Here is a 12,741-nt window from a genome sequence, read left to right as displayed (position 1 = left end):
TGCATCAGAAAGTGCCCCGTTGCATCTTGGGATAAAGAAGGTGCTAGTAATACGTACTGTTAGTCCTTCACTGTGAGATGACGGTTTTTTTCTCCACAATTTTGCAGACATTCCTGTAAACAATAATAGTGGGTATCTGAACGTTCAGCGTACACATTACGGTGAGTTATTCTGCATTTAGAACTTAACCGAAAAGCTTCGAGCATTTTTGTTGTCGTCGTTTATTCGGCCTAGCTACGCCTTTTTTTCGAAATATGGCTGGAATCCATGTTTTGTTTCTATTCCTCGAACAAATACCATTTCATTTTTAAGATTTGTTGGTAATTCATTAATTGTTTTTAACGTAGAATATATTTCATTATAATATTTTTTTCATTTTATCTCCGTAGAAGTTACGTGACTGAAACGTCCGTAAAGAAAATGGGAGCTGACAAAAGGTAAGCGCCGCTACTCGCATAATGGTTGAATAATCACGATGACGTTCAATGAATTTAAACGCGCATTTAACCGTAATTGAAAGGAACATGTAATAAGTAACTAGTTAAGAATAGGGAGCTGTAAAAATACAAGGTTTGCTTAAATAACAATTTCCTTCGCTTTGACTATTGTGGAAGTTGCCAAACAACTTTACTTACTAGCATGCACAACTGAACAGAATTATGTAACAAAATGCTGACACTTGGATACATCCCAAAATATTTAAGACATTTTGCTTCCTGCTTCTCTTATGTAATTGTATCTTTAAAAAAATACATTAAATGTACAGGAAGTATAACAAAACATTTTACAAGAATTCAAATCATGTCACAGTTTGTTCGGTGGCTCAACAGAGAAACATTTTAGTGAAATCGCATGCTAATTTGAATGTGAACTTTCCACTGATTGTGGGTTTTGTCTTTTTCCACCTGCGGTATTAAAATAGTCACCAGTCAGTGAACATGGAAATACCTGCCTTCTATTTTTGCACAGTTTTATGTTAAACATCCGATTTGAATCTACAGTGATAAAAATATATGAGAAAAATCCAGTTTTTATGGATTTAACTGGAATAATAACTGGAAACCAAAGTAAAACAAGTATATATGATGGAAAAAATGACTGCCTCCCTTCAAATGAAAATGGACGTATTTAAATCGAAATGGAATAGTGCAAAATACTATTTAAATGTCTAAAGTAGAGATTATTATATATATATTCAAATGCACATACACTTATAAAGATATAGCTAAATATGAAAACCCTAGGTTGAATTGAAACTGCACATATAGATGAACTCAGTCTCATTTGTTCACTTTGATTGTTTAAATATACTATTTTTGTTCCCTTTCCTTCTTTCTGTCTTTAAAGAACTGACGGTGTGTTTTATATGTGCAGTTCCTGTATTTTTTTGTTGTGTGTTTCTGTTTTGTTCTGTACAAGTTGTTGTGACACCTAAAAAAAAAAAAAAAAGTTTCACCAAAGCTACACTGAGGTTGTAATTGACAAATAGATCATGACGTTCAATTTTCAGTTAAATGAGAGCCTGCACACGTCTGGATCCTTAATAGAAAAACATTTCTTCAGAGAGTATTCACTAATAAAAAGGGACTAAAATCACTCTAGTTTACTTTATTTCATAGCTGCAAATTTGGCCTCCCAAATCTTAAATTGGAGGCTTTAAAGTGTATTTTTACTTTAAATTTTAAAGAAATGCCCTTAATTTATTAATGAGTTCTCATGGATCTGGACAGGATTGGCCGTACAGAACGTAGCGGCAGATACGGGTCAGAACAGTCCCGCGATGAGTCCGACTGGCGCGACAGACGTGAGCGAGACCAGGATCGCGATCACAACATGCGCCGCTGGAGCGAAGAGAGGCGCTTTGAACGTTATGAAGGAGACCGCAGAGGCACGAGGGACAGTCCAGAGGTACTCTCTCTTTTTTTTCTTTTTTTAGTGACAGATGTTTAGCCGTTTGTTTGAACTTTTATGTTTTATTTGAAAGCAAAGAGAAAGAAAACGTCGCAACAGCGATAGATCAGAGGATGGCTATCACTCCGATGGTGATTATCCAGATCAGGACTACAGAAGAGAACCAGGAGAGGACAAGAAGAGCAAGACCATCATGTTGGGAGGTCTCGCTCCTCATGTGACTGAAGAGGATGTAAGTGCTTGGATGTGGTTTCAAACATCCATTAAAAGTGATTCATCTTTTAAAAAGTGTCGTCTTTGTGTTCTGTAGATCCGCTTTGCCATAGATCAGCTCGAAGGACCGCAGCCAGTTGATGTCAGGCTGATGAAAAAGAGAACAGGTGAGAACCAGGTGTATCCGGACTCCGTTCTCCCCCGCCCCTCAATCTTTGACCAATCTGCTTCCATTCAGACCCATTTTTCCCCATAGCAGCTAGAAGAGAATTCTGTGAAAACATATGTAAAATATTTATCCAAGACTTGTCATTACAGTTTGTGTGGATTTCTTGAAGGTAAGTAGGAACAGCAGTGATAGCTGTAAGACGGTCAGTTGACTGTCAGACTCAAACTGTGGTATTCAGCAGGATTTCTTGCTACAATAAAGCCCTTAAGGAACGGCCTGTTTTGTACCAAACTTGGCCTGGGTTGTGAAGCAGTTTGTGGAAGACTTTGAATACTATGCCCATGGACTCTTAACTAACACACCTCCCGTCTATATTTGAATGCTGTCTCTAGGTATAAGCCGTGGTTTCGCCTTCGTGGACTTTTATCTCTTGCAAGATGCTACCAGATGGATGGAGACCAATCAGGTTGCTTCACAATCGCCAAGTCTAGTTTTAATCTTGGGGATCTGGAGAAATAATCCTTAAGGCAACCAGAATGTATAAAATGTGTAGTACAGACCAAATTAACAACCTATGGATGAATACCACACAAAAAGATCAATTTGCTTTAAGATATTTTTAAATGAGATTTTTTTTCTTTACCATATTATTTTTTTATTAGCTTAATTGTCATTGTTTATAAAGCAAGGGATTTTTGCTGCTTCAAAAAGATTTTTTTTTTTAAATAGTAGTCTTAAAATGTCAGCATAAGTCTTCTTTGTTTTTTAGTCATATATATATATTTTTAAATATACCTTGATGCCCATTCGTGTGTTTAAAGCAGTGAAGAATGCCATATTAGGATCACATTTTACACTCTGCTCCAGCCTAGTCTGGGCACGCGGGTCCCAAACACATAAAGAATCCTTTTGACATCATGCTCACATGCATCACGTGCCTGTCTTTAACTCAGAGGCTGTCTGTTGGGGGTCCCTCTCCCCAGTCTTTCCCTTCCAACACTGCTTGCTCCAATTGATAAGATCAGCGCCGCCAGGAACTTTTGACTGATTTGTATTTCCTCTTTCAGAAACGTCTGGTCATCCAAGGGAAAGTGGTCGACATGCATTACAGTCACCCTAGAAACAAATATGAAGACTGGCTGTGCAGCACGGTAAGTTTTCCTCTTCATGTTTAGTTTTTCCCTTCAGCGCTGGACTCAATCTCACACTTTAGACTTCCCTGTAGGGCACGTGTCAAGTCGGGGCCCGGGGGCCGAATCCGGCCCTCCAGATCATTTTATTTTATTGTTATTAATGGCTCGATGTTATCTTGCACTTGTTTCTTACTCGTAGAATTTTAGTTAAATATATTTTTATGGAGAGTAAAATATTGAAAGTTATTTAAGGTTTAAATTGATTTATTCTGGAATAATATTCCTGCCTTTTTATCATTCATAATTTTTTTAAAAAGTTAGTTTTAAAAACTGTCATGCTGCTAACTTTAAGGACAATTTTGGCATTTACTGAGATTTTTTAGGCTATTTTGGAGTTTAACTAATATTTCAGCTACATTTAGCTGCTTTGGCTAATTTTGGGGCTAATTTAAGCTTTTGGGTTTTTTTTCAAGTTTTTTAGGCTGTTTTGGAGTTAGGCTAATATTTACACCAGCAGTGTCAAAGTCAATCGCACAAGGGGCCAAAATCCAAAACACTCCTTAGGTGCGTTACTTGCGATAATGCTAGTGTGAATGCTGTAAGCAGAATTTGGCCGCTGAAGATGCTAGTGGTGATAGCTAAAAATGCTGAAATGTATAGCTAAAAAACTGAAGCTGAAAGCACTGAAGCTAATTGCTGAAAACGCTGAAGCTGATAGCCAGCAAAATATTAGCTAAATGTCAAATTAACCTTAAAAAAAAGAAAAAAAAAATGAAACTTGGATAACCAAAACAGCTAGCATGTTGCTGAAAACTTAAAAAAGCCTACATTAACCAAAGCAGCTATCAATTTCAGCATTTTTAGCTATCAGCACTAGCATCTTCAGCGGCCAAATTCTGCTTGCAGCATTCACACTAGCATTATGCTATATGTCTAATTAATAATTATGTTAAAAACTTACGGTTTTAAATTTTCCAAAATGTAGTTTTAGAGCATTCAATTAATGTTCGGCCCGCGACCTAAGCTGTATTTTGGATTTTCCCCCCTTTGTCCGATTGAGTTTGACACCCCAGCTGTTGGGTTTCTAGTTACTAATCTTAACTTTAAAGTTTGTCTGCATTCAGTCTGTCCCAGTTCCTGTCGGAAGATCATTTTCAAAAGACTTTTTTTCCCCCTCATGCAGCAGCACTGTTATTGACTAAATTGGGTTTGTAATGAAAGTGATGTGAATGGTTCCTTGCAGTGTGGCTTGTACAATTTCCGGAGGCGGCTGAAGTGCTTCAGGTGTGGCGCGGCCAAATCTGGTAAGTAAAGAAATCGGCAAGAGCCAGACTTCTCTGGGGAAGAAATAATTAATTCTAAACCTTTTTTGTTTCTTTTGAGTCTCAACAATCTCTTATTTTGAAATATGACCGGATTCTCAGCTACACCTTTGAGCAAAATGACCACGTTGTCTTTTATTCTGAAAGAATCGTTTGGTTTTAAAGACGACAGGATTCTCTCGGTTACATTTCAGTCACTAGATCACTAAAAGTAATCCAGTGGTGTGCTACAAAACAGAAGTTTTATGTGGAAAAATATGGATTTATTGCAACAATTATTCCCCCAATAGTGCTGCCATAAACAATTATTTTAATAGTCGGCTAATCACTGATTATTTTTCCCGATTAGTCGACTAAGTGGATGTAAAGCACATATCTTAACCAGCATCACCCATAAACTAACAAAAAATAAAGACAGTTAAGATGAAAGTTTATTAAACTTTTAAATAATCGTGTAGCCCCTGGTATTAAAACAAGATTAAATCAAATGAGAGACAGAGAGATAAGGAATATACTGTCCTTCAAACTTGTTTTGACAGGTGCCCCGCCCCTAAATATGATGCAACAATTTAAAATATGAAAGGAATATAGGGTCAAAGGTCACCTGTCAAAATGAGTTTGATGAACAGTATATTCCTCATCTCTCTGAGTTCGGCATCTGAAACCATTTTTCACAAAAGATCAAGTTTTCGTCTCACCGACTCAAATATTAAAAATAAATAATTTTTTTATATATAAATGTTTATAAAGAAGTTTATTAAATTCTTGGTCGCATTTTGTTTTGTTTTTTGTACACCTTTCTTTGTTCTACCCCAACATTAAAATCATTAACTTTTCTCTTTTACCTTTGTTGTTTTCTCAATAGAAAGTGAAGTGGCCAATAACACGGCAGTGTCTGAAACCCAACCTAGTGGGGATTTCTATGGAGACAGTAAGGACATTTGTCTCTTTTTCAATACAAAGATTCATTTAACAGGAATGGTTGTTTTTGTAAGTGGAAACGTTTTGTCCTTTCAGCCATTATCCTGAGAAATATTGCTCCTCTGACCTCGGTGGAAGCCATCCTGACAGCGTTAGCCCCGTATGCTAATCTGTCAACCAGCAACATTCGCCTCATCAAAGACAAGCAGACCGGCCAGAACAGAGGCTTTGCCTTCGTGCAGTTGTCGTCCCCTCTGGTAAAATGCAATTAATTGTGTGGATTTTTTGCAGATTTTATCCAGAGACGGAAAACTTAAATATTTTTACTTTTACAGGAGGCTTCCCAGCTGCTGACCATCCTACAGGGGCTGCAGCCTCCTCTGAAACTAGACGGGAAAACCATCGGGGTGGATTTTGCAAAGAGTGCTAGAAAGTGAGTGTATTTAAAATGACATAACTTATATCTATAATCTATAAAATATTATTATTAGTTAACTGGAAGCCTTAAAAATGTTTAAACTCTGGGGGTTTTTTTTGCTATCTTCGTCAATAAAGGTTTATTTTGAAAATAAAATGAATGATTTCCTGGTCTTAAGACTCCAGGATTTTTCCTATGATTTATTTTTGTGTATTTTTTTTTAAATTATCTTTGAGTAGAAAGTACCAGTTGATTATGATTCCTAAAAAGATTTCTCCTTCACTTTCTGTCTTGGTTAGAGACCTGCTCCTGCCTGATGGGAATCGTGTCAGTGCCTTTTCTGTGGCGAGTACAGCGATTGCTGCAGCCCAGTGGTCTTCCACTCAGGTACGCCCTCGTCTTTGTTTGCTAGCTCTCTATTTAACCGTCTCCTAAAGCAGGAGTGTTAAACTCAATCGCACATTTTCTTTCCAGCCTCAGCAGAGCTCAGACGGGATGTCGGAGTACGCATATTTGCAGGAAGGCTACACTCCGATGTCACAGGTTTGTTCATTTCCCAGTGACCTCCTGAAGAACCGTTCAGTGCGTTCTATTTAAAATGCACGTAATTAGTGGCAGTATGTGTCGGTAGAGGGGAGCGGAGCGGCTTACCTTTCCTTATACGACACGTGCAATGAATGTTTTACAGGATTACCAGACGTACTATCACCAGGGAGCAGGAACCACCACCTCGCAGGGAAACGGACTCCTAGGAGGTACGGGTTGTTTCAGAGTTTTAGTTTTTGCATCATTTTCTGTACTTTTAACACTTTTTGACTCGTACTAAGGTCAGGTTTGAAATGTATTAATCTCTTGTTGCCCAAAAATATGTTCTTTAGATTGAACACATGGAATCAGATGTTATTAATGACACAAAGACACACATTAGAAGTGGTTGATATCTCTGCAATGGCAACTAATTTCCGCTCAAAGGGACTTTAAACATTATTTTCAGTCTGTCACTGCTCAACAGAAGCCACAGTCCAGTCATTAATAGTTAATTTTCCCAGAAGCTTGTGCTTATTTGCGCAGGATCCAGTTTAATGTCACACCTTAAAGATTTATCAGCCTGCAGGCTGATCCCTGGGATCTACGTCTAATTGGATGCACTTTTTCATGTGTGTTCATTGACTTGCAGCACATAATGAAACCCTGAGTCTGCTTGCAATAAAATATAAAAAGGTTGAAATCATCAGTTTATATTTTTTAGTGTTTACAGATCAAATACTACTATTTTTTTAAAGAAAATTTGTGTGCACTTTTTTTTGGAAACTTTAAGTCCTGTAGCAATATGCAAATATCTTAAGCATTTTTAGCAAATTCCTTCTGCATGTTTAAGACCACATTCAGCAAAAAGTTAGTATTATCGCAGGTAGTGCAACTTTTCTAGTTCTTGTATTGGCGTCTTTCACAGTTCAACTTAAAGGGTGAAAGCATGAAACTGAACAGATTATATTCTTGATATTTTAATAAAGATGATCCTAAGTAATTATTTTTTTCTCTAAATCTTAGCTGCTCCAGGAGTGAAGATTCTTCCAGCTGCAGTTGGAGTTGTTCTATCACAGAGTCCTCAAGTCTACCAGCCGCATATAATCGCACAGCCTGCTGTGCAGGTAACGCACACTCCTACGAGTTATGAGCTGATGCTGTTGTTCACAAAGTTAATCTAATCCTTGAATTCATTGCAGGCACTACCACTCGCCCAACAGCTGGATGTAAAACCCCAAATACCACATCTCCCAACCATTGAATCTGCAGCTGTGTCGGCTGCTGCTGCTGCTGCTGCTGCTGCTGGAAATGCTGCCAGTACTTTACCAGCTACTGGACAGGCTGCAGAAACCAACAACTGTAAGAGCAACATGTGACACTAAACCTGTTCTTTGGGGTTACCTTGTTTGTCGCAGGAGTTATGTTCTAAAAATAACCATGATATATTAGAATATTTATATTAGAGATATTTAAGGCTGTAAAACTCCTCACTGCACACTTGATGCACTTTTCTCAGATAGATGTGAAAATGTTCACCCTTTTTGTCCTGTTTAAACTTTCAAAGTTCATAGAAAATAAGTCCAGTGTTGTAAAATTAAAGCAAAGATCTGATCCAAATGGAAGATTTGTGTGAATTATATAAAATGTAGCAAATTGAACACAATCGGACACAACAAAGAGATGTTTAATTGACATGGTCAGTAGCCAATTACGATGCAGAACACACCGTGCTGCAAAAAATACAAATCCGAGGCTGCATGAGATTAACGGAAACTGATTAAAGTGATGGAACGTCGTTTTCACAAATGTATTTTATTGTGATAATGTAAAATACAATGAATCGCGGTTTAAAAGTAAAAGAATGATTTTGACTTTTCTTGTAATTGAGTTTAAATCTAAGAAACAAGATTTACTTTTTTCCCGCAATAAAATGCATAAATTGTAGGGCTGTGTATCGCCAGTCATTTCCAAAATTGCATGTTCAGCATTCTTTAATCTCAGTTTTTGTAGATCTCGTCTCAAGACGTGTAAATGTACTCGGAAACTACATGGTTTTACGTTTTGTTATGTTTAAACGTGCAAATGTATATTTATGATTTACTGTACTTAAATTTTGAGAAAACAAAGTTTTTCAAGAATGTAATTTTAGTCTTTTAGATTCTTGTTTTTTCATTATTATTATTAATATTATTATTATTAATTTTTTAATTTTTGCTGGTCTGAAAAATGATCCGTTACACCCCATACCAACAATTGCTCTGCTTCTCCTGGAGGACGTTTCAGTTTGGCCACTAGGTGGCAATAGCACTATAGCATTACACTATATTCCAGAAGAAGACAGTATGAGCAAAAAACTGTTTCAGACCATAAATGTTTACTTTAAAAAATATTTCCTTAACAGTTTGTAAAATTCCTGCCTGTGAGTTTCTAAAGATGTTTATTTATGTATGTTTAGGTCGACCGAGCGTTAGCATTAGCCGTCCTATGGGAAATTCCGTTAAACATTAGCATCAAGCTAACGGACTTTAGTTTTAAGCATTAGATCGATCTCTGTTTTTATGGATCATTATTGATTTATTAAGCTATATAAAGATTAATCAATTTTATCAACCCAGCCCTAATAAATTGTGCAGCTGTAAAAATGTCTCATTATTTTAGCTTCTTTTCTTATTTCATCTTTAGATGATTGATTTTAGAATAATTGTTTAAATATGCAAAAACTTTTTTTTATTGCATAATTTCTTTTTGGGAGTGGAATTAACGCCAAAAGTATTGATGTGACGATGATTTCTACAATTCGTATCAGTTTAAATCAGTTTTCTGTTTCTCTACCCAACAGCGGTTCCTGACATTTCCACCTATCAGTACGACGAGTCGTCCGGATATTACTACGACCCTCACACGGGCCTCTACTACGACCCAAACTCACATGTAGGTAGAGCGGCGTCTGCAGCCGCCGTCTGTCGGTGAACGCCGTCGTGATGCTCCTCCTGCGTTTGTTCCTTCAGTATTACTACAACGTCCAGACGCAGCAGTACCTCTACTGGGACACTGAGAAGCAGACGTACATGCCGGCTCCCGCCAACGCCAGCACGGAACTCAACGATAAAACGGCCGACGGCTCCGCGGCGAGCGGCAGCAAGGACGCCAAAGAGAAGAAGGAGAAGCCAAAGAGCAAAACTGCTCAGCAGGTGACGGTTAAATCCACGGAGGAATCGTCCTTTCTTATAGTCGATACGTTTGATCTAAGGATTATTTTTAAACCTCTCAGATTGCTAAAGACATGGAGCGATGGGCTAAAAGTCTAAACAAGCAGAAGGAGAACTTCAAGAGCAGCTTCCAGCCCATCAGTCAAGAGGAGAGGAAGGAGGCGGCTGCTGCTGATGCTGGATACACACTGTTTGAGAAGAAGGTTAGCCTTTAGTGCCTCCAGTGTGTCGCTGCGATGACAGAACCTCAGATGTGCTCAAAGGTTCTGCTGGGTTCTCAGCAGGTGGGGCTCGACCGACTCATCCAAGAGGCATCGAGGATGACTGAAGAGGAGGCCCCCACGAGCCTCGCCGGGGGCTCTAAGGTGAGGCTCTTCTGCCTCTGAGGGAAGCGGTCGTCTTATTAAAGCTCATGTGTCATTCGTGTGCATCTTCTCTGGTCAGTGCGGCCTCGTGGCAGCTTACACCGGAGACAGCGACCCTGAAGAGGGAGGAGCCGACCCCGATGGGGAGGGAGGCCAGGACAAGCTCACAGACTGGAAGAAGTTGGCTTGTTTGCTCTGCAGGAGGCAGTTTCCAAATAAAGAGAGTTTAGTTCGACATCAGCAGCTCTCTGACCTTCACAAGGTAAAGCTGCCGTCTTTGTTTTCACCATGTGACTCTGATGCGTAGAAACGACGTGATCTGTGATGTTTTGTGTGATGTTTTGGTTCTTATGTTTCAGAAAAACTTGGAAGTTCTTCGCAGATCCAAGATGAGTGAAGCAGAGCTGGAAGAGTTGGAGCGAAAAGAGTCTGAGGTTCTTGAACTAAATTATTTGGATTTTAAAGTCCCTCTCCAATGAAAACATGTTTTTTTGTTGTTTTTTTTACATTTATTTGTGGTATTTTTCTTATATAAGACAACAAATGTAATAAGAAATAATTTCGTTTCTGTATTTCTTCTTTTAAATCGCTGTCAATCAAACTGCTCAGCTCCAAAAGCCACGCCCCCTCTTAGGAGATTTTGGAAACGGAGGCAATAGATTAGTGCTGCCACAAATGATTATTTTAATAGTCGAATAATAGATTATTTTTACTGATTAGTTGGCTAATTAGGTCATGCACAAACTAGATCTTAGGCTAACCATCATTATCTTTAAACTAACTTAAAACTATATATATATATATATATATATAGCATTTTCTGTGATTAATGCTAGTGTGAATGCTGTAAGCTGAATTTGGCCGCTGAAGCTGCTAGTGCTGTTAGGTGAAGATGCTGAAATTGATAGCCGAAAACACTGAAGCTAATAGCTGAAAACGCTGAAATTGATTGCTGAAATTTATAGCTGAAATCGCTGAAGCTTATAGCCGGCTAAAGTATTAGTTAAATGCAAAATTATCCTAAAAAACTGAAAAAAGCCCACCGCTCCCCCTGGGAATGGGTCAAATGTGGAGAACAAATTTCCCCCACCAAGCTGTGTGACAAATAGAGGGACTTTAACTTTTAACTTTAACTTTACTACACTCTGACTCCATACAATATAAAATAACGACTAATCAACTATTAAATTAGTCGTTGACTATTTAAATAGTCGATCAGTCGTTGATTAATCGACTAATTGTGGCAGCTCTACTTCAGATCAACATGAAAAATTACTTTTTAAGACATTTAGGTTGTAGGATTTTGGTTAAAAACTTCATCGTTAAAACATTGCCGGGAATGATTTAAAAAAAAAAAAAATGTCAGAGGGAGACTTTAAATCATGAGTTTTTTTTTCTTTTTTCTTTTGAACAGCAAAAGTACAGAGACCGAGCAGCAGAGAGGAGAGAGAAATACGGCATCCCAGAACCTCCAGTGGCTAAAAAGAAGAAATTCAATCAGCCGGCGCCTCCTGTGTGCGTTTAAAACCACATATTTCAAGACTTAGTTTGTTTCTGAAGACTCAATTCTCATTTTTGTTTTACCACTTCAGTAACTATGAACAGCCCACCAAAGACGGCCTCAGCAGTGACAACATTGGGAACAAAATGCTGCAGGCTATGGGCTGGAAGGAAGGAAAAGGTCTCGGGCGCAACCAGCAGGGCATCACGGCTCCCATCGAGGTATCTGCTGCTGCTTTCTCATTTGTCCACGGGATCTCTGAACTCTGATGCTGACGTTTCTCTGCCCCCCCACAGGCTAAGTTAAGAACAAAAGGAGCCGGACTTGGAACTAAAGGCACCAACTACACGCTCTCTCCTTCAGACACGTACAAAGATGCAGTTAGGAAAGCCATGTTTGCTCGCTTCACTGAGCTGGAGTGACGGCGGTCTTTGAAGGACTGCTGTCTGCCGCACAGGAAGCTGAACGACGGCGTCGTTTCCATGTCCAGAGAGTAGAGATTCTGCAGACAGAGATACCATGTAGGTATTAATTTAATTTAGACATTGTACATATGCACAGTGGGTGTCCTTCCTGATTTACATAGTTTTTTTCCTTTTATATTTGATGTATGATTATAATTTTTGTCTTGACTGTACAGTTTATACAGAAATCTTGTGTAATTAAGAAAAAAATAAATGATGGGATGTGAACAGTGTTTGTCTTTGATTTCCTGCAGTAAACCATAGTTTATAGTCGTGAGATTAATTTGTATGTGATTAATTAATCGCAATAAATTAATCAATTTTAATCGCTTTTTTCTTTCACCCAATAATTGTTGTCAAAAGCCTCATTTTGAGGTATTTTATTTAAGTTTGTAACATTGTGGTGCAGTAAAAACGGCAACAAAAAGATGACCTTAAAAAAAACTAATTTACATAAAAAAAACAGGAACATTTTTCTGAACAATCAAAAAAATATTAAATACAAACTTCTAATCATTACCACAATTCAAATGTTGATGTCCCTCATTCTACAGTTTACCACAACAGTAGAAAAGATACGAGAGATC

At 38.1% G+C, this 12,741-nt stretch overlaps 1 protein-coding gene across 1 annotated transcript; it reads left to right on the top strand.

The window, feature by feature from the left end:
• rbm5 (RNA binding motif protein 5) lies at positions 1–12,382 on the top strand (the record flags this gene model as incomplete). Its single annotated transcript, XM_024269297.1, is given in 25 exon segments — positions 1–161; positions 390–437; positions 1,731–1,908; positions 1,985–2,143; positions 2,222–2,291; positions 2,686–2,759; positions 3,361–3,444; positions 4,670–4,730; positions 5,614–5,679; positions 5,766–5,926; positions 6,005–6,102; positions 6,387–6,474; positions 6,562–6,630; positions 6,776–6,842; positions 7,639–7,739; positions 7,815–7,974; positions 9,455–9,546; positions 9,624–9,806; positions 9,887–10,027; positions 10,106–10,189; positions 10,269–10,451; positions 10,549–10,623; positions 11,604–11,704; positions 11,782–11,911; positions 11,987–12,382. Coding segments are annotated over 24 exon segments (2,568 nt in total). The 3' UTR covers positions 12,113–12,382.
• Between the last annotated feature and the right edge of the window lie 359 nt (positions 12,383–12,741).

The sequence above is a fragment of the Oryzias melastigma genome, linkage group LG5 (genome assembly GCF_002922805.2).
Source record: "Oryzias melastigma strain HK-1 linkage group LG5, ASM292280v2, whole genome shotgun sequence".
Taxonomy (NCBI): Eukaryota; Metazoa; Chordata; class Actinopteri; order Beloniformes; family Adrianichthyidae; genus Oryzias; species Oryzias melastigma.
Note: the sequence above shows the minus strand (reverse complement) of the source record. Positions and strands in the feature narration are given on the sequence as shown.